This window comes from Eumetopias jubatus, unplaced genomic scaffold, assembly GCF_037043125.1.
Source record: "Eumetopias jubatus isolate StellerSeaLion01/CBP00866 unplaced genomic scaffold, mEumJub1_p1.0 scaffold_12, whole genome shotgun sequence".
Lineage (NCBI taxonomy): Eukaryota > Metazoa > Chordata > Mammalia > Carnivora > Otariidae > Eumetopias > Eumetopias jubatus.
Genome location: NW_028274818.1, coordinates 50,599,490 through 50,621,416, shown reverse-complemented (window position 1 = coordinate 50,621,416; position 21,927 = coordinate 50,599,490). Strand labels below are relative to the sequence as shown.

The 21,927-nt window shown below is 48.5% G+C and overlaps 1 protein-coding gene across 1 annotated transcript in view; it reads left to right on the top strand.

Moving 5' to 3' along the window:
- Window positions 1-8,589: 8,589 nt before the first annotated feature.
- Window positions 8,590-21,927, top strand: part of PAPPA2 (pappalysin 2) — a 260,705-nt gene continuing 247,367 nt past the window's right edge. Inside the window, exon 1 of the mRNA XM_088016851.1 lies at window positions 8,590-9,493. Coding sequence (XP_087872977.1) covers window positions 8,590-9,493 — 904 coding nt within the window. The remainder of the gene's footprint in view (window positions 9,494-21,927) is intronic.

The following is a 21,927-nucleotide window of genomic DNA, read 5'->3' as shown; positions in this document are numbered from 1 at the left end:
GCATATTTATTTTGAAATATTTACACATGTACCACATTTCAGCAATTAAATAACATGAGTACCATTCAGAATTTAGAATCTGGCCTAAAACCTGGAGTTCTATATCAGAGCTGACCTTAACACAGGAAATATGTTATTTTGTGATGGTTAATAGACCATCAACTAATAGCTGTTATTAGTATTAAAAGTTTCTATTAGTTATAATAAATAGACAATGCAACATTTTTCTATCTTGCACGATTCGTCCCAGATGGAGTTAATGATTTGGAGAAGTGACTGGCTTTCCATTTATAACTGGTTGGTTATATGTCCCTTAGTTTTCATTGGGGACGTGATGGATCTGGGGCACATGGATGGTGAGAACAGGAGTCCATGGGGATTTGTGGAAGGTACCTTAGCATAGGCAGAAGCAGAGCCTGCACCTGGCTGCACCTTCAGCGGGGACCACATTTCTTGGAGGCACTTGACCCTCAATCAGGGGAGTCTTTTGGAAGAGACCTAAGGAAGATCTGTCCCCTGCTCCAGAGAAACCACTGGGATGTCCTCATCAGGAAAAGTCTGGTCTTGTGCTGGGAGTCAAATCATCATCGGTATGAAGAGGCTGTGCAGAATAGTGATTAAGAGCATGGCCTCTAGAGACAGGCAGTTGTTTTCAAGGTGAATAAGCTCAGGTAGGTTGCTTGAACTCTCTGTGCCTTGGTTTTCCCATCTAAAAATGAGGATCATGGTGGAGCTATCTCATAGGTTACTTGCTGGATTAAATGAGGTTGTTTATGTGCATGGCTTAGTTTACATTGACTAGTAGATGCTACATTGAACACATGGTATGTGCTTAATAAATGTTAATTGCTATTATTGTTCTTCATTTGAAAATGGGGATAATAAAAGAACCTACCTCACAGAACTGTTATGAGGATTTACTCAACTAATATATACATATAAAGTGACCAGAACAGTGCCTGCCATTTTGTAAGTAATAAATGTCAATTATTATTAATAATGTTATTATTACCATCTTGAGGGAATTACCAAATTTTAAGATTCTAGCACAGTAGCAAATTTAAAAACCTCTCTGATTTAAATATTTCATACTAATACCATGTGTTCTGATATTTGATTTGCTAAACATAGTACAGTGGCACATTGCAGAGGACACCTTTGTCACTGTAATAACAGAGCTCAAAAACTCCCCTGTTGATGCATATCAGTGTTACAGTGGAGTTATATTTGAATATGTGGCTTCCCTTAAGGATTAAAATAAATGTTGTGGGTGTCCATTGCTAATGTATGCTTGAGTCTCTGAGATATTTATGGGAAGATATTTAACCAGTACTGGCTGGTTATTTTTTTATTTAAAAATTTTGTTTAATTATTTTTTAAAAGATCTATTTATTTGAGGGAGAGAGAGAGTGCACGTGCGCTTGTGAGTACGGGCAAGGGGAGGGGCAGAGGGATTGAATCTTCAAACAGACTCTCTGCTCAGCGTGGAGCCCTGATGTGGGGCTTGATCTCACAACCCTGAGATCATGACCTGAGCCGAAACCAAGAGTTGGATGCTTAACCAACGGAGCCACCCAGGTGTCCCCCCCCCCTTTTTTTTAACAATTAGAAACAATTTTCTAAACAACTAGAAAAGTGTCGGGCTGAAAGTGAGAGAATCTCAAGTGTGACCTCTAAGAAAACTTAAAAGCCTTCTATTCCAATCTCCCCATTTTGCAGGCAGCTCTGAGAAGTTAATTGACTTGCCTAAGGCCTGGAAGCTATTGAATGGCAGAGTGGGAGCCTAGTTGTTGGCCAGTGATAGTTTGGTGGTTGGTTATTTGTTGTGTTAGGGTCATCTGGGTTGATGGAGCTGGGACCAGAAGCCAGCTCTGCTCCATTCAATCTGGTTCCACAGGGTTCCCTGAGGAGTTAGGTGAGAGGATCAATGGAGAGTTTAGGTCCAGAGTGGCCCCAATCCATGACCAAGCGCTGTCACACTCTCCTTTGGTCTTTGGACACCTGCAGGATATAGACAGAAGAACATTATATTCAGAATCAAAAGACCCTGGCCCTACCCCTGGCTCCATTTTTCTCCCCTCCCACTACCGCAGGTTTACCAAGGTATAATTTATGCACAATAATCTTTTTTAGTCCATGCTTCTTTGAGTTTTGACAAATGCATAGTCATGCATCATCACCACAGTTAATCTAGAAAACAGTCCCATCACCCCAGAATCCCGTTGTGCTTTTTGTATTCAACTTTACTCCCACACTTACCAGCTTCTGACCCCCACTGATCTTTTCTGTCTCTATAGTTTTGCCTTTTCCAGAATGTCATATAAATGGTATCATATAGGACATGGCCTTTTGAGTCTGGTTTCTTCCACTTTAGCATAATGCATTTCAGATTTGCCCTGCCTGCATTCTTAGTGTCTACAGGTCCTTGGGTAAGTTGCTTAGCTTTCAGCCTCAGTGTGTTTATCTGTAAAATGGACATAACACTTGACTTGCATTTGTATCGTTATAGACAGGAAGAAAGAAAGCACGCAGATGTGCATTAGATCAAAGGAGAAGCAAGCATACAGTCTTCTTGTTTTTCTTGTTACAAGATTGTCTTTTGAACAGACTCCACTTGGAAAGGCAATGCTGATTGAAGCATAAACCCCTTAGAGCTTTTTTGCCTCTGGTAAGCAGAGCAGGATCCAGCATCACTGTGAAACTCTCCCCAGCCAAAGGGCTCCACAAGCTGGTCCCGAGGCTCGAAATGTTACAAGAAACACTTTCCCAATAGGGACTGTCACCAGGGGAAATAGATCTCTGACATGTTGCCTCCGCCATGCAACCCCCCAAGGGGTGGGGAAATCTAACCTGTGGATGAAACGCTTTGATGTATTTAGATTGAAAGGCACTTTGCAAAAACACTATCATTAACATTGATAATAACTTATAATGGTAATGGTGTTGTGGAAAAAAATATGATTATCTAACACACAGAGCACCAAACAGTTTGACAAAAAGATAGGGCCTCTCTTGGCTCAAAACACACGGGGAGGAGTTGGAAATGCAGATTTGCATTTCCTTCTGAGTGCTATGGGATTCTGAGTTACAGAACACGTACGACCAACATAGACTCCCTGGGCACTTTTGCCTGGATGTGGATCCAGAGAGGCCGGCCTTGGTGCCCTCCTCCCATCCAACTGGCCTGTGGCTACCAAGACAGCAAGACAGGTGCTTACCAGAGGGAGGAAAACCTGGACTGGGATTCAGGAGACCTGGATGCTGTATGTGGCCCTGCTGTTATTTGTGTGGCTTCTCCCTTGTTTCCTCACCCATAAAAGAGGGGGCTGTGGTAGGTCACCCTGAAGGCATCTCAAGTGACCCCATGAATGTTAGAGCCACTAACTCCAAGCTCAGAGTACCGGAGCAAGGGGCGCAGAAAGCAACAACCCCGAGCCTTCGAGTGAAATCCTTCAGAGAAGCTCATTCTTTCCAGCACTAGCTGAATAAGATTCCAATAAACATATTGCTGAAATGTTTGTTTCCGGGTGTCATTTTAGACTGCAAGTAGCGAAAACAGACCCAGCTCCTATATATAGATATCGCATTTGGTTGTGTTCTGGGAGGCTTTTATTACTACGCTCCCTGGCCAGCTCCCAGCTGAGCTTTTTCCTCAAGGGATCAGATTTTGGAATCAGAAAGTCAGAGAGGATCAGTGACCATATTAAGGGGTCTCTCCCCCACCCCACCCCCCACCTCTCTCTCTCCCCACTAATGCTCTATACTGCAGGTGGACGCCAATGTGGACTGGCTCCTCCCTGTGCTCCAGGACTCTTAATAGTAATGATGACAATGCTAATGGAAACTGACCAGCCCCACTATGGCAGCAAATACAAGCGAAACAGCCCTGCCGTCCTGGGCTGAAGGGAAACATAGTATAATTTGGGTTGAAACAAAGTGCAGATTGTCACAAACAGCTCAGTCTTTAGATAAGAGGAGTCAGGGCCCTCTGTGGACAGAAGCAAAAAAAGGGGCTACTCAGTATTAAGGGTGGGGTTTTTTTGGGGGGCGGAGGGGGATGGGTGTCTGAATTTTACTCTAGAATTCTCCAGGGGAAGATAATGCTGGCAACAAGGAGTGAATGAAGGAAGGTGGAAGTGGGTGTTGGAGGAAGGGTGTAGGCAGGGAAGGAGGAGGAAATAGGGGTTTACTTAAAGAGACAATGTTGAACCCTGGCAATCTGCTTTTCTAAAATGTGTCTGATCACTGGAGTGAGCCCCTCCACTGTGTATCCTTTGTTTTCTGTGCAGAAAACCCAACCCCTGCCTCATTTTGTAGTGGCTTTCCTCACCTGCCCCCCTGATTTCTTTATGTTTAACCATCATGGATCTAACTGCCTTCCTGGTCTCCATATTTTATGTGCCTCACCATTTCTTCCTCTTTTTTCCTTCCTCTCGGTCTCATTCTTCCCTCCTCTCTTTCCTGCTTTTCTTCTTCAGTCCTTCCTCCTTCAGACTCTTCTCTTTTCCCTTCGCCTCCACCCCTCCTCCTTCTAGTTCACTCCTTTTCTCCTCAACCCTCCCCTCCCCCTTCCTCCCCTTTTCCTCCTCTTTCCTCCCTCCTCTCTCTTCCCTTCCTTCTCCTTTCCCCTCGCCCCTCTGCCCTTCTCCCCTTCTTTCCCTCTCTCCCCGTCCCCAGGTCCCCATCCCCTGCCCCTCTCCCCTCTTCCCTCTCTTGTCTCCTTCCCCTTCCCTCCGGTCCTTGTTTATCTCTAAGCTCCAATTTCTCGCCTTATAGATTTACCTGCAGAACAAGACACCGCTCCTCTTGCAAAAACTGTTTAAGAAATCCATATCCTCTCCCTTCATTGCTTGGGCATTTCAGAAATGATATTCCTCCCCCAGCTACCCCCGTCAAAATAAAATAAATTCAGCCAGCTTCTGCCGTGTGTCCTTAAATCCATTCCCTCTGGCTTCGCTGGTTTGAAAGCCTGTACCCTAGAAGGGGCCTCCTGCATTTGCTGGCAACCCTGCTCGAGTCTGATCGCCACAGATAGTGCTTGGGAGTGAAAAAAAAAAGGGGGAAAAACCCTCTCGTTGGAGATTTCAAAACAGATTCTACCAGCTTTCCACTCTGTGCACTTGCGGAGTGGCAGGACTTGGGGAGGAGGGATAGGGGCTTGGGGTGCCGGTGTTTGTCACAAACAAATAAGCCACAGAATTTATGTATATATAAATGTGCGTTGCCTTTGGCATGTGTGGTGTCTCCCTGGCATCCAGGGTGGGTGCTGTGCACGGCCGACTTCTCTCCCACTTTTGCTGGGGCATGATGTGCATGTGTGTGTGTGATGGAATTGAGGAGGGGGCTGCTGGGTTTTTTATCTGATCCACTTGACAGATTATTTGAATCCAGCCCACCTTTCCGCACATGTCAAACAGATGGGATCATTGTTACAAGCCTTGAGAGAGCCGCTGAACGGTGGGTAAGGCAGGGAGGGGGAGAGGGGAGGGGGGCGGAGGGGAGAGAGGGGCACCTTCTAGTAGCTTTGTGTTTTCACACGTTGGACCTGACAGGAGCCCTTCTTCTCTGTGGGGGGGTGCTTTGGGGGGTCTGGGGCTGATGGGGGGTGAGATGGAAAGGAGAGCGAGAGGTGGGGTGTTGGTGGGCAGGGTTATGATGTCACAGCAAAAGTTACAACAGGAGGAAAACACAGAAATGGTTCAACATTTTTTTTTTTAAACTTTGGACTGCCAAGAGCTGAAGGAGAGTGGTGAGCAAAGGAATGAAGGGGAGAGAGAGAAACTAAACTGGAAGCTTGAGTTTTGTATAGCTTCTTGAAACCTTATGAATGGATTTCTAGCAGCTGAGAGCCAGGAGAGACCTATAGGGACTGCAAGATCATTCACACATTAACAGGGGCAGAAAAGCAGGCGGAATTCTTCCTTGCTGTGTTATCCCTCCTTCCTGAAATGAATGGTATGGAACCTTTTTCTGAGGGTCATGGGGGTGGCACGAAGGAGGGGGAAGTTTTCTTCTTTTCTTACCTGAGGATCTTTTCTTCATTTACACTAAGGTTCCTCTCCTTCCCTCTTTTCTTTCCTGGTGTTTCTCTCTCTCTCTCCTCTCTCTCTCTCTCTCTCCCCCTCCCTCCCTCCCTCTCCCCTCTTCCTCTCCCTACTGCCCCCCCCCTGCTTTTCTGCCTTTCTCTACATCTCCCTCTACTCCCTTCCAAAGCCCCAAACTCTTTTGGCTACTTTAGGGGGGAAAAAAAAGAAAGAAAAAGAAGAGGACTAAGTCAGAAGGAGTGAAGGGAGACAGGAAAACAAGAAAAGGGAACAGGACAGTCCAGAACCGAGAGATTTCTGTTTAGTAACGTCCACGTGCCTGAATGGATCTCCTCTTTGGGGACTTGCTTTGAGGCTTCAGTGGATGCTGCACAGGGAGACGGGGCATGCCAGGGGGCGGGTGATTAGGGCACAGCATGCTGAACGCAAACAAGTCAGTTATTAGCAGGGCTAGAGGAGTTTAGAAGATGATGAGAAGTCTCGAGGAAAAAGAGGCACTGCGATCTTACTCCAAAGTGTGTGGGCTGCATGTTTTATGTGTGGGCGACACAAGCAGGGATTTTAGAACTGTAAGTAATTTTTCTTAGTGAAGGAAGGACCCAGTATATTTCTCTACCTGTTTTGTACCCACCTGTGGTCAGACATCCTCACCCGTGTCAAGAATTCGGAACCATGCCGTGTGTGTGTGTGTGTGTGTGTGTGTGTGTGTGTGTACACGTCCATGTGTTTAGGGGGTGGGACTCTGAGATAGCCTGCCTCTAGGCAAACATTATTACAGAGGCTGGAGTCACATTATTTACTTCCCCATCTCCATTCATTTCAAATCAATTGAAAAAAATAGTTGCTTGGTTCTAGCTGTTCATTTTTGTAAATTACTTATTTTGAGCATCTCATTTGTTTATTTGCTCACTCAGCATATGGTGACTTTTAGTAACTTCAGAGTGAGAAACTTCAGAGGGAATCAGAAGATCTACGTAGTAGGAACTCATGGCATTCCCATGTAATGCTTCTTACAGCAGGCTCATTGATTTGTTCTTTCTCCCAGTGTCCAACGTAAAGCGAATTTGGGGTATTGTTCTTTTGAATCCCAAATGATTGAAATAAGGAAAAAAATACAGGAGGCTTGTGGCAAAACAAAAGAAAGAGAAGCAAGTGGTCCCTGAGTGGCTGGTGGGGGCTTTATTAGACAGTAAGCAGATCTGTTCACAACACATGTGCGAGTATGTGTGTGTGTCTGAGAGAGAGAGAGAGAGAATACACACCGAAAAGAGTGCTCCAAGACAGTATTGATTGCTATTGATTGTGTAGGCTGCGGCTGCTGAGAGAGAAAGCCCGAGATGTTTACTGGGGAAACCAGGAGTAGTGTCTGTCCCCTGTGCCTCGGTGAGGTGGGGAGGTTTTCAGGAGGAAGGAGGGGACAGGGAGTAGGTGGAGTGATGCACCGAACTTACTAGCTTTGACATCATCATTGTCTTTAAATGAAACAAACAAGAAGATAATTACAGGCAGAGAGAGAGGGAGAGAGGAGAGCAGGAGACACCGGAGGGAACAGGTCCCCTGAAGTACATGCTCTTCTTCTCGCTCTCTTTCCCATCTGCCCAGGGACCCACAAGACTCCCAGAAGGTGAAGTCAAGGGCTCTCAGACTCATAAGGTTATTAGGACACCAGACTGGCATCCCCAAGGAGAACTTTACGGAGACTTGCAACATACCAACAAGTTGGAAGGGGATTAAAAACCTTCAGCACTCCACAAGCCCAAGCACCAGGCTGAGGGAAACATTCTGACCTGCACAGGCAGACTGGGCTCTGGCTGAGGAGGACCTCTGGAGAGCAAAAGCTAAGTACCAGCTTGGATTTTTGTGCCCCCAGGTTCCTTTTGCAGTGTTAGAGAGAAGCATCAAATTCTGTGCTTCTGGATGCAAGTTCCTCTAACGATTTGTTTGAAGGTGAATGTAGCTTAGGTTACGGGCTACAGAAAGAACGTAACTCCTAGGAAAGGAAGAAGGAGAAAGGAATGAAAATGAGAAGATTAGCGTCTTTTTCATGACTTCAGGTAGGGAGCGGTATGTGTTTGTGAGGGAGTGTGTGTGTGAGAGGATCTGGCTCCTGTCTGTGTGTCCCTCTTCTAGGATCGGCAGGGGGAGGGGCTACTGAAGAAGGGACAAAAGAAAAGAAAGAAAGAAAGAAAGAAAGAAAGAAAGAAAGAAAGAAAGAAAGAAAGAAAGAAAGAAAGAAAGAAACCTGAGCTCTCTAGAAGGAGGTTCCAATTCCAAGGAACCCGGAGAAAGGAACTTCGTTCTGCAAGGACTGAACTAGAGTCAGGAGAGCCAGGTTCAGGGGAGAAGGAGGGAGGCACAGCACTCACCGGCTGGTAGCCAGAAGAGACACACTTTTGGGGCTGCTCCTAAAAGTTTGGTCTGTGAACAAAACCGTTTCCCCGGTGACTGCGAATCCACTGCTAGCCATCTCTTTTTCTTCTCCCCATCATTCCTGTGTGGTACCCAGAAGTTGACTTCTGGTTCTGTATAAAGAGCTGGGGGAGGTATGATGTGTCTAAAGATCCTGAGAATCTGCCTCGTGATTCTGGCTGGGTGGGCATTCAGTACTGCCAGCTCTGAGCCAGGCTGGCCACGCAAGAGATCCGTGGCTCAGAGGGGACACCCGAACCAGGTGCTGTCAGAAGGAGAACGCTGTTGGCTGGGGGCCAAGCTGCAAAGACCCAGAGCTGCTCCCCAGCATCACCTCTTTGGGGTCTACCCCAGCAGGCCTGGGGACCACCTGATGCCCTACCCTGTGGGGGGTCAGGGAACCCGCCATGCAGGACACAGTAAGCCAGATGACGCGGGGGGCCTGGCCACGAGCCCAGCCGGAAGTGGGGGGCCAAGGGGTGAAGCTGAGCAGCCAGCCACCCCGTGGGCCTGGCATGGTCCTCCTGGGCGGGCTGAGCTGCGGAGAGACAGTGACACTTATCTTGGCGATGGAGGATCCAAGGAGATTCCAGGTGAGGCTGAGACTCAGGAGCGCTCGGCCACAGCTCCCACCGTTACCACCACCTTCGTGGGCCCAAAGGAACTCCAACCCGAGAGCCGAAGGAAGGGCCGGGCCAAGACCAGGCATCGCCGTCAGGTGGTGAAGGGGCAGGGAGGGGGCATGCAGGGAGACCCCGGTGTCTCCCCCCGGCATTTCCAGCCTCGGCCTGAGCATCCTCTTGTGCACGGGGGCAGAACCAGTCTGACAGCGGACAGCATCCAGAAGGGTGGAGGGGACCCCCACTGGGAAGCAGAGACCTTTAACCCCCGCGGAGGCTTGCCGGTCTTGTACTTCTCGGGGAGGCGGGGGCGGCTGCTGCTGCGCCCGGAAGTGCCGGCTGACATTCCCCGGGAGGCCTTCACGGTGGAAGCCTGGGTGAGACCAGAGGGAGGACAGAACAACCCAGCCATCATTGCAGGTAACAGCCCGCCCCTGGGCTTTCTGTGGTCCTTGGGGTATGGCTGGCTTTGTGTTTGCCTGGGTTAGACCGAGGGGGCGAGGAGAGGAAGGGCACAGGGGCAGGAGAGCCAGGAGGGGCTGGCCAGGGAGAGAGGGGGAAGGGCCTTTATTCATCAGCTCAGCAGGACTCCAGACATCATCTACGATAATGGCTCTGTGACCACAAGAGCATTTGTCCCAACAAGTATCGATCTCCTGTGGTTCTGTACATGGCGCGTGCACTTAGGAGACCTTCAGCTCACTCCTCACCCCCTTTTTAAAGGGGAAGATCTCTGGTTCGTTGTCAGTGGGGAAGAAGCATCACACCCCATTTCTTGGAGTCCAGTCTGAGAGAGCCAGGCAACTTGGCAGCTACGTGTCAGGACCCAGGAGCGGGACCTGCGCAGCGAGCCACGGGTGGGCGGGGCGAGGCCGCCCGAGCCGCCAGGTGCGGAACCCTAACCCCTGGCCGTTCCCTTTTCCTTGAGCAGTCCTGGAACTTAGCAGAAAGCTACTGTCCGGCCCGAGTCCTGGAGTCCTGTTTGCTGGTCCTAACATGTATCCAGCCTAAGAACAGCAGGGGCTGCTGGAAGAGGTTGGCACTTACAAGCGGGGACCCTGGTGTCTAGCCCTGGCTCTTGTATGAGGGACCTAAAAAGGAACCGTAACTATGGTCTTGATCAGAGGTAATACCTCAGGACGTTGCCTCTATGTGTTTTCCACTATGCCCAGATCTTGGCTTTCATGGCACCCAGAAGGACAAAGAAAAGAGTGGCATTAGGAATAACTATCTCCCTTGCCTTACTGGTGGTGGGGGGCGGGGGGTTGGTTTCAAGCAAGGGCTGGGGGTTAGACAGGACAGATCGTCGTTTATGGTCTCATGATCCCTTTGGATCCCCTCGTAACAGGACCTCACACAAGGCTAGGCACATTGTAGATCCATTTTAATCTCGTTAATTTGGATTATCTACAATGCCCTCTGATGTTTGCCTGTCCCATTGACATTGGTGGGGAAACGGAAACAGTGAGAGGTGTGCCCGAGGCAGAGCAGGAATGAAACCCCAGAGCTCCTGAAGTGCTTGACAACTTCCCAAATTAAAAACTTCTCAGGTTGCTGGATGCCGGCAAATAAGTTTCAGACTGGAGAAAGAAATCTGGAAGGAGGGAGCCTCTTTCAATGGGGTGTTGCTGGAACATCCCTTCTGGACACGCTGTCTCCCCCTCTTTGGCTGTGATTTCTCCTTTGGAAGCTGGGATTCCCAGACACTGAGCTCTCGAGAGTCTTGTGGTTTTGCTTTATTTTATTTTTGGGTGGGAGAGGGGGTGAGGGGAGGGGAGAGAGAAGGGGCTGGGCTGTAAGAAGGTGGGGGCAGAGACAAAGTAGAAGGAAATCCTTATTCTGGGGCCAAATGGAAGAAATAATGAGATGATTATCTGATCAGAGTTGGCAGCTTCGCAGCTTTTCCCAGATGACATCTTCTTGCTGCCTAATCTCGCTTCCTAGTACCCATCTGCCAGGGAAACTGTGTGCTTGCCGTCTAGACCGAGACCCACGACTCCGCTTACCCCTCCTCCTGCAGTAGCAACAGAGGGACCTGGGATCAGTTCCCTGGCTGTGAAGAATTAGAGAGGGATCCAACAGGAATATATGAGCGAGGCTCTCAGAGGCTATTGCTTCCAGTTATTAAAACTCAAACCCGAGGGAACAGATTCAGGACAGTGGGTACCTGACCTCTCTCCTATCCCTTCCATGTCCCATTTCGTGCTCTGCAGAGAGTAGCATCAGGAGCTGATTCCAGTTACAGCATGGCTCCTTGTACTTCCCCACCTGCCCCCCATACACCTCCCTCCCTCACCCACCTGTCCACCGCCAACCACCCTGCCCCCCTTGCCACAGCACACACATTCAGATCCTTCTCCAAAGTGCCCCTCAGAACCCTCCAGAAGCATGTAAAATTAGGCATGAAGTCTTTTGCAGACAGTCTAGCCTCTGAGGCTTCTTTGTCTTCCAGTCAAAGTGGCCTCTGTGATGTACTGGTCTTTCCCCTTGAGGTCCACCCCGGGAAGGTTGAGGGCAGGGAATACCCAGGTCTAACTCCTCCCACCTCCCACCCTATATCTTTCTCTAGACTTGCGCATGTCAGAACATACCCAGGAAAGATTTAGGGTAAAAGTCTGGGAAAGATGGGGGCTGGGAACAAGGCCTTCATTCTTCAGGGTTTTAGCAGCTGGGCTCCTGAGGGCATAGGCATCTCTGTTCACCGTGCTTAGCTCCTTACACTTCCCCTGTGGGCCCCCTTGCTGAGGGCCATGAGGCGGCCAGAGGTAGTTCCCCCCAGAAATGTCTCTGATTTGCAAGAATTTACTCACTCTTCCCAGCAGACCAGACCATCTTCCCTCACTTAGCCAGCACTGGGCGTGTAGCTGATCACTGCCTGCTCCTGGGCTGGTGGGCCTTCACCTGTACAGAACAACAACTGGATCGAGTTCCTGGGAGCTAAACATAATCCAGCCTTTGAAGTTCTGCTGCTCCGCTGAGGATCATCTGAGGCGCTGCAAGGCTTGACTCCCATACTCTTTCCCAATGGCTCTCAAACCTCAGCTTCTACATCCTTAGACCCAGCATCCCAGTTCTCCATCTCCCAAACTTGGGGCATTTTTCCCCTTCAGCAGAGAATTCAACCACACCAGCCCCTGTGAAGGAACCCCCTGAGATGTGGGGCCTCAGGGAATACTTCCCACATGGGGCACTAGGTGGCAGTGTTGCCTCATGCACAGGAGAGAAGGCGGCTGTTCGGAAGCCACGTAGTGGGTAGTCTGATTTCTTGGATTGCTGTCCCTGCCCGCGCCTCTGGGCTGTTATTTTATCACCCCCTCCCTCCCAGAGTGTTGTGGGTAGGCATCCCTTAGGGTTGGCTTCAAACAAGTCCTTTTGCAGGGCCTATGTGAAAGGGCTAAAGCGGCATTTTGTGGGGTTGTGACTAACTTGCACTTGCAGCAACCAGTAAAGAAAACAAAATCAACTAGTTACCGCCTCCCTCCACCCCAAACTCCCACATTCTTCCAAAATAGGAAGTTGGACTCCAGAATGGATTGCTGGGATCCTTTTATTCAGGGCGGAGGACAATGCAGGCCTCACAGACTTTAGGTGCTGAGGTTCTTTCTGGCCTCCAGAGGGGGCATGATGGTGCTGCCCCCCTCCGCTCCCCCCCCCCCCAAGGTAAGGCCTTCCGAAGTTCTTCCAAAAGACTGTATGCAAGTGCTCCAGTGTAGGGGTCTTGATAAAACCAACTACTCAGGGACCTGGCAATTCAGGGACGTGGGGCCACGGAGGAGTAGCTTGAGGTCACAGGCCCATTTGGTTGGGCCGTTGGAACTCCCTCAGCGGCGGACGGAAGCCAAATCCTGTCCCATCCTGATGTGAGATCCTTAAGCTCCAGCACCCAAGCCTGAAACCATCCTGTTCCTTTCCCCTCCTTCAACCCCAACATACACAGAAGAGAAGCTTTTAATAGGTTCCTCCTCACCCATAATTGATTTCAAATGTTCCTTGCAGTTGCCCAGCTGAGTAACCACCTGCAGCTCCAAGTTGCAGGGGACTGAGTCAGTAAGTCCATGTCAGGATTAGAGCTTGAGTCCATGTGTCTTCATTCCACAAATATTTACTGAGGGCCTTGCCATGCGAAGCCCAGCGAGGCACTGTGGGGAATACAAAGATGTCTAAGAAACTGTCCCTCACTTGAAGACTCGTTTTTCTCTTGTGAGGATCCAACTTTCAGAGCAGATCCCAGTACAGAATGGAGGAGTCAGGCCGACCTGGACTACGGTCCCGTCTCTGACATTTATCAGCACTCTGATCTTTGGCAATCCGTTCAACTTTTCTGAGCCTTGGTTTCCTCAAGTGGAGAAATGAGATAATGTCTTACAGAGTTGTTGTGATGTTTAATTAAGTCATTCATGTAAAGTGCCCGACACAGGGCTTGGCCGGTGCTACTTACTTATGACATGGTATTAACTGCTTGAGATAGTCATCACTAAGAGCAGTGGGTGCTAATCTACTTATCTTTGGTTCTACTCATGAACCTATAATTTTTCCTTAGGTGAGGTATTAACTTTAATTTCTTAGGAATTTAGTTAGGTAATCTGTGAAATAGGAATGATGGTAAATAGGATTTTTCACAAGATGGTTTCAAGATGATTGAGAACACTGTAGAATCAGATGCCTAAAATAATTCCATTTTTTTTTTAAATCACATGCTCTTTTTAGCCTGGGCCATACTATTTTGAATAAATTGGACAATGGCACTAAAGCTTTTTTGGCATCACAGACAATCTGATGAAAGCTATGCTTACTCCCCAGAAAAACGTACACGTTCACATAGTTTACATAGCTTTCAGAGCTTTTTGGGTTCCTGATGGCCAGTGTCTCCTGACCATGGGTTAAAAACTCCTTGTTTAGGGCACTTTGATGGCTTTTTTTGGTATGTTTTGAATGACATCTAAGAAATGCAATTTTATGGGATACCGAGACATCCCCTTCTCCCAATAAGGGAGTTGTGTACTCAGGGTAAGAAGTCTCATTCGTGTGGACACGGAGCTTCACAGAAGACAGATTCCCATACCCGGACGTGTCAACATAGATGTGAAGAGAGTTTCGAATAGGACCATGTGTGCTATCTCCCCCTTTATCCAGTCTACCTCAGAGCTCCTCAGGAGATGAGGATTCTGTGACCTTCCTCCTCAGCTGCCTCTTCCTATATCGCAACAACGATCAAAGTCAGTGTTTGTCTGCCCTCGTGGGACCCTGAGGAATTACCCATTTCCTCCACATTATAGCCCTGCTCCTTGACCAGGGTCCAGATGTGCAGCAAAGCTGTAGCACCCCTACCCTTTGTACACATGAACCATGGATGCGAAGGCCGTTGTCAGCCTCTGGGGCTGGGTTTCCCCTTCATGGTGAGGATGAGATACATGAGAGTGCTTGTGTAGACGACCCATGTGCCCTGATGGTTGTAAGTTAGCATCTGCATACCAGGGGCTTTTATCTTGTGCCCGTGTGCCCCTCCAGAAGGAGGGGGCGACGTCTAGTGTTAGAAGTGAAACGGGCTGTCACTCTGCCCCTCTTTACAGCTGACTGCTGAACCCCTTGACCAGGCAACCTTCCCGATTCCCTCAGTGAGGGTGATCTCTACTTCCCTGCTTCCGTAGCCCTTCAAGTGTGGTTTCCTGGCGTGCACGTTGCTTCCTGCCTTATCAGTTCTGTACGTTTCTCATTTCTTTTTGTTGTTGTTGTTAAGATTTTATTTATTTATTTGACAGGGAGAGACACAGCAAGAGAGGGAACACAAGCAGGGGGAGAGGGAGAGGGAGAGGGAGAAGCAGGCTTCCCGTGGAGCAGGGAGCCCGATGCGGGGCTTGATCCCAGGACCCTGGGATCATGACCTGAGCCGAAGGCAGACGTGTAAAGACTGAGCCACCCAGGCGCCCCTACAGGTCTCATTTCTATCTGCTGAGAGTTCCTCAGGAGCCAGATGCATGTCTGATTCACTTTTGTCATCCCCAAATATCTAGCACAGTGTTAGACTACTCAGTTTTGTTTGTAGGACACATAAAGTAGAAATTTAGATTGCTGGATGCCCATTAGGGATGAGAAGAACGGTGAGAGGAACTTTCTGGATCTCGAGGCTCTTTGTGGGGAATAGGGCAGTGGCTTTCAAATCTGCTTTTGCTGTCTGCAGAGCTGCCTCGGGGCTTCTGAGCAGAATTGCCCAGTGCGGGGCTCCCCTCCTAACTCCTCCCTTTCTTATCCATTTCTCTGAAGAAAGAATTTAGTTGTTTTAAAAAAGCTTAAACCCCACAACTCTAGAGTACAGGTTGGTATACTATGGCCACATCTGGCCCAAAGCAGAAGACTGTTTTATAAATGAAGTTTTATTGGAACCCAGCCACACCGTGTGTCCTCGGTGGCTGCTTGCAAGCTAAATGGCAGCTTTGGGGCATGGCAGCAGAGACAGTTCAGCCCACAAAGCCTAAAATATTTACTGTCTGGCCCTTTGTAGAAACAGTTTGCCAACTCATGCTCTAGAACATTGCTTCTCGACTTAAATATTGATAGAGATCACTTGGGATTCTTCTTAAAATGTAAGGGCTGCCATGGGCACACGCCTGGCAGCGGATGCACTGAGGATAAGCCTCACAGACCTCCAACTGCTGGCTGTTTCACTGACCAGAGACCCCCAGGAGCTATGCTCTGGATTCATCACTACATTTGCACTGAGGCCACATACGCTTTGGTGTGGTGGGGACAGAGCAAACCAGTGCCTGAGAGTCAGGACTTCTCTGACAGCCAACTCTGGCTTGAAGACTCTTGAAGGGCTTGCAGAACATTCCTTAGTCTAAACAGTGGTCTCCAGGGCTTCTGCTGAACCTCCCTTCCCTCTGTCCTTCCTTCAAGGTCAGACTGGCAGCACGGGCTGATGGCTCTCCCAAGACTTCCCAGGCATACACCCTCTTCTCTCTCAGAGTTGTTCCCCCTAATGAAATCCTTGCACGTGAATCCTGTCTTGGCATCTTCTGTTTGCACTGACACAACTAACGAACCCAAGTGCAGACTCTGATTCAGTAGGTATGGGGTAGCCTGAGAGTCTGCATTTCTGACAGACTCCTGGGTGATCCGGCTACCGTGTAGACCATATTGAAGTAGCAAGACTCTAGACTGGGGAGTCTAGAGCAGGGGTCAGCACACTTGTTCTGTAAAGGAACAGTAGTAAATGGCTTAGGTTTTGTAAGCCCTACAGTCTCTGTCACAGCTCTTCTGGTGTGAGAGTGTGCGAGCAGCCATGGACAGTATCTAAGTGGATCAACGTGTCTGTGTTTCAGGAAAATTTTATTTACAAGCATAGATGGCAGACCAGATTTTGCCTGCGGCCATCCTTTGCTGACCCGTGGTATGGAGGGCACTTCCTGTATGTGCTGCATCTTCCGCGGCTCTCTGTCGATTCGCTTCCTGGCTCTGTGCTGCCCCGGGTAATACTGACAGACGTGGCCATGGCCGTGGTGGGGAAACTCCTTCTGTTCAAGTAAACACAAAACTCCCCGGAGATTTCCCACAGGAAACAAGTCCTACTTACTTTCTTGGTCTGAGCATTCCAGGAGGAGTTTGTATTGATGTATTTTCTTCGTTAAAAAAGTGGCATTGAGTTATAACTCACATACCATCAAGTCATATTTAAACTCTACAATTAATAGTTTTTTTTTTAAGAATTGTGAAATGTTTACCAATCTAACTTCAGAAGGTTTTCTTCGACCCAAAAGAGACACTGTAGCCGTTAGCAACCACTCCCCATTTCCCTCCTCACCTTCCCTCATCCACCACCACCAGAGACAAGCACGAGTCTCTTTTCTGCCTGGATAGTTTGGCTCCTTCTGGACATTTCATATTTGAGCCTGGCTTCTTTCACTGGAGTTTGGTTCATCATGCTTAACATGTAGCAGAGCTCCATTCCTTTTGATTGCTGAGTAATATTCCGTAACTTTCTATGTCCCAGCTTGTTTGTTTGTTCTTCAGTTGATGGGCATTGTGGGGGCCTCCACTTCTTGGCCATGGTGACTATAGCTGCTGCAAGCATTGTGCACGAGTGGACTTAGGTTTTTGTTTCTTTCAGGTCTATACCTAGGAGTGGAATTGCTGGGTCACTCTACATTTCACATCTTGAGGCACTGCCAGACCGTTTTCGGAAGTGGCTGCACCATTTTGCAAGCCCCAGCCACGCAGGAGGGCTTGGTTTTGTATTTCCGACCCTCTGAGTAGAAAGGGCTCCCGAGACTTCACTGATGACTAGGGCTCCAGCAGTCCTTCCATCCGACAGCCCCTGGTGATCTTTGAGAAACGTGCTGTTGTCTTGTGCAGGGAGTGGAGACACCCGGACCCCCATGCTGAGGTCTCTGCAATCACAGGGAGCCCTTCATGGGTGAGAAGGATGCTGTAATCAAGCTTCCTTCTCCAGCTTCTCAAAGGCATCCTAAAATAGCCCTTTCTTCCCTGACCCCAGCTTTGCATGGGAGGAGTTCCCCCTTTGGCTGTTATTGCATTACTTTCTGTTACTTTCCACACACATGAGCCCTAAATGACGTGCATATGGGGACCATTTGGGCCCTCAGAAGTCACAGTGCATCAGACTGTGATGATGCAGCACCTTCAGGAAGCAAAGGAGAAGAAAAAGAGAAGGAGGAGGGAAAATAAAGCCCATACAGCTCCTTTATCAATGCCCTGAAACTTCTCCTGGGTTCCAGCTTTGGGGGCATTGCTGTCTCCCTGTGAGCCACTCAGTTCAGGGCCTGGGGTCTGACTCAAAACGTTTAGATCTGGGACTTGGGAGTCATCCGGGTCCTCCAGCTGGTAGCACAGAGGGATTTCCTGTGAGCATGACCGTGTGGTCGTCCTCCTAGTCACACTCCAGCTTTGGTGCCTGACGTGTGTCATTGCCCTTCCTGTCCTCACCCCCACCCTTCAGTTACTGCCTCTCTTCTTGGCCCTTTCACCATCTCAGGGAGGCAATGCATGGGGAGGGGCTCTGAGCAATCTGGGTGGTGCCATTAGCTCCTCTCTCCGCATCCACTGTTAGCTGTGTGTCCTTGCCCCATCCTCAAGGATGATACAGAACCCATGGGGATTTTTTTTTTTAAGATTTTATTCACTTATTTGACAGAGAGAGAGAGAGAGAGAGAGAAGAGGGAACACAAGCAGGGGAAGTGGGAGAGGGAGAAGCGGGCTTCCTGATGTGGGACTCGATCCCAGGACCCTGGGATCATGACCTGAGCCGAAGGCAGACGCATAACCACTGAGCCACCCAGGCACTCCCCCTCTCCTGCCTGCTCCCCCCCGCCCCCCCGCCGCCGCCATGGGGATTCTTGCCATCATTCTTGGGTGGACCACAGGTTTTCGGGTTAGAAATGATCAGGAATGTCAGGGTCAAGGCTGGAAAGTAGGAATCACCTTTGGCAGCCCAAATAAATTTGACCATTGCCTGTCACCTGCAATGCTTTGTCCTTCTTCCCTCCTTCATGCTCTTCTTTATTGTTCCTTTGGGCTGCCCGTTTGAGTCATTCAGAATTTGGGCACCAGGAGTATGTGCACCTGACTCCTTGTTCCCATCCTAGTCTATACCTCAAGGAGGTCAAATAAACAGTAGAGGGACGCTGCACCTTAGTTTGGATTCTGAGCCTGTATGCCGTGAACATCCCTTAGCTTCATTTCCTGATGCCATAAACAAGTGCATAAATTCCATGCTTCTGCACTTCAGTACATGGAATTGGGTTACCCTGGGGGCTCGTCAAATCCCTTATGCTTACATCATATACACCGTGACCCTAGCACCTTCTAGAAAGCGTATCTTATGCTAAGTTTCTGTCCAAGGAGTAACAGCATCCTCTTTTTCTCATGTTCACTACCTACTTTAAAACAATCCTACTCGTTGAATTTTTTGAAAAAGAGAACATCCAGGAAATGAAGCAACAGTGGGCAAACAAAAACATCCCAATTCTCTTTATGAGTTAGCAATGAGTGGTGAAGAAAAGTGGTTCTGCCCAAATATACACACAGGGGTCACTGGAACCCCCAATCTCGAACATTTGCAGTTGTCATGGCAACCGGTGGGGCTATCAAGACCAGTAATTATAGCTAATTTCTGGATTAGAAGTCCAGTTACTAATCAGAGGGGAAGAAGTCACAGAGTTGAAAAGTTAATCAGTTAGCGAATCATTATTCAAGTGGTGACTCAGCATTTGCTAATTTTCATACAATTGCTGTACATTTAGGGAAGGCTAGGGAAGAAGTAAAGTAGTTGGGTTCTATTTGTTCATTCCTCCACTAATTTATTCACTCATCCAACATGTTGAGCTCCTAGTCGGTGAAGTTTCAGGCATTTAACCATGTGCTGGAGAGTCAAAAATGGGGAAGGCAGGGGCTGTACCTGGAAAGGGCTCACTGCCTAGTGGGAGCAGACCTGTAACCAGTTATCACAGCACAGCCACGGGGAGGGGCTCGTTTTGCCTCGATGAGTCTTGAGGGCTCCTTGAAGCTGGGGAAGGAGAGCTGGTAACCAGAGGGAGAGAAGGAGGCCTGGGAGGCAGCAGAATTGGGGAAAAGAGAAAAGGATAGGACTTTGGATGTGTCCGATGGCGCCGGGGCTGCCAGCAAGCCAGCAAGGCCTGAGCTGGGCTCACTGGATACAGCAGTGAGGACATCATCGGTGGCTTGAGAGGGGGCATTTTCACTACAGAAGTGGGGGCCTGAGGTGGGGGGCTGCCATGTTACAATGAGTGGAGATATGAATGAATGGTCAGAAAGTGAAGGCAGAGGGCAGGGTCTTGTGTGCTCTGCATGGAAACTCAGCTCTGAGGGGAGGGGGTGGAGGTCAGAAGCATACACAGGCTCAGACATTTTATTTCAAGGTAAGAGAGATCTGAGTCTCAAGGCCTTGTAATAAAGCGCTGGTAAAGTAAGGCAAAAGACAGCATAAACGCATGGGAGAATCATGGAAGATGAAGTAACAGAAATGTGAAGCAAGTGAATGAATGCAGGCTCAGTCATTCCAGGACATGACTGAAGACATTTTCGTTTGACCATGAACCCATGTAGGACTTTTGTGCCAGGCCTGCGTCTGGTCCCTGCCCAAGCATGAACACACGTGCTCCTCAGAACAAGTCAAGGAAACAGGTGGAGGAGCCGGAGCACAGAGCAGAATAGGGGGCTTCCCAAGGTCACACAGCCTTGAGTTCAAATGTGAGTGCTCTGTTCCTAGAGGACATGCTCTCATCCACTGTGTGAAGCCGTCTCTACCTTTGACGGCAGGAGCAGTAACGAGTAGCTCAGCTGAACCCTTCCATCTCAATCCATGCCTCCTGTTTTGTTTTGTTTTGTTTTTGTTTTTTAAATTGCTCTCAGCAAAGGGCTCCATCCACACAGGCCAGCGCTCAGAGCTCCTTTCCCCCACGGAGACCACTTGCCCCCATCTCCCTCAATATAGATCACGTATAATACCGGGAATCAGTCACCAAATAATGGCAGCTTTACTTTGATGGTATCTTTTGGACCTGTCTTGTTCATCCCACAGCCACTACCTTCCTTTTGGCCACAGTAAGTCTGCACGTCTCTCACTTGAGAGACCAATTCATTCTTCAGCTAATTGCACCAAAGGGAGCTTTCTCAACTACAAAGCAGCTCAAATCACTTTCCAGCCTAAACCCTTGGATAACCCCACTGTGTGCTCAGGATAAAGTTCTGCTCCCTTAGTTTGTTACGTGGGACCCTACTGATGCTCTCAGACTCATCACTGCCCTCCAGAATAGACTCCCACTCACACACCCATACCCATACCCATACCCATGTGTGCACCTGTGTATGAGCACACTCACACATGCACAGTCACTGCTTACACACACACACACACACACACACACACAGTGAATTTCTAGCAATACCAAACTATGAGCAGTGACGCAGATCTACCACTCTTTCCCAGGCCTCTGGCCTTTGCACTTTTTCTCCCAATAAAACCACTCCCGCAGACCCACATTCATCTGACTTACTCTTAGTCACTCCCTGGCTTTTTAGTTAGAATGATCTCTTCCAGGAAATCTTCCTTGGTCTCACTGATGTAGATTTGTTCTCTACCACGTTCTCCTGGTAGCCTGTAGTCAGCGTTACAGACACTCAGATCAATTTACCGTAATTCCCATCCCACTTTGTATTTACTCAACAGGTACCTGCTGAGTTCTCACTGCGTGCACTGTGCTGGGGGCTGAGGTTCAGTGAACATGCATAGCCCTACTCCTGTGCCATTTCTCTTCTCGGCTAGTTCCCCACTGGACTGTAAGCCGCTTGAGGGCACCGGCTATCCTTTGCACATTCCTGCACCCATAGCAGCTGGTACATTATGAGTAAATAAAACTCACCCAACAAATATTCGATGAGAGGACGAATGAATGGGTGAATAAACAAAGGGCAAGATTTAGTCTTACAAACTGTGGAGTGAATTACTCTGTTTGGAGGTAGGCACAGGAAGATGTGCTAATCTTGAAGCCCTATTGATTTGGAAGATGGCTAAGAGGTTTTAAATTCACTCAACCTTAACTAGAAGGAGTGATTACTCTTCTCCCCCACTTCAACTTCCTCAGCTCCCCAAATCTATTGACCCTCGATAAATATTGACCAGGATCTAGTCTCCCAGAAAATTTGGATGGGATTGCAACTTGGTTTAACTATGATTATTTCTTAATTTTCAGAAATTATCTATTCTATTTATTTGCTTCTTCTGGTTTGTACATGTATGATCTCTTTCTCATTCTCTCCCTAGAACTTTTGTTCTGTGCTCCTGTTCACATTAGGAAAAGGAAGGGAGATGTACTAGAGGA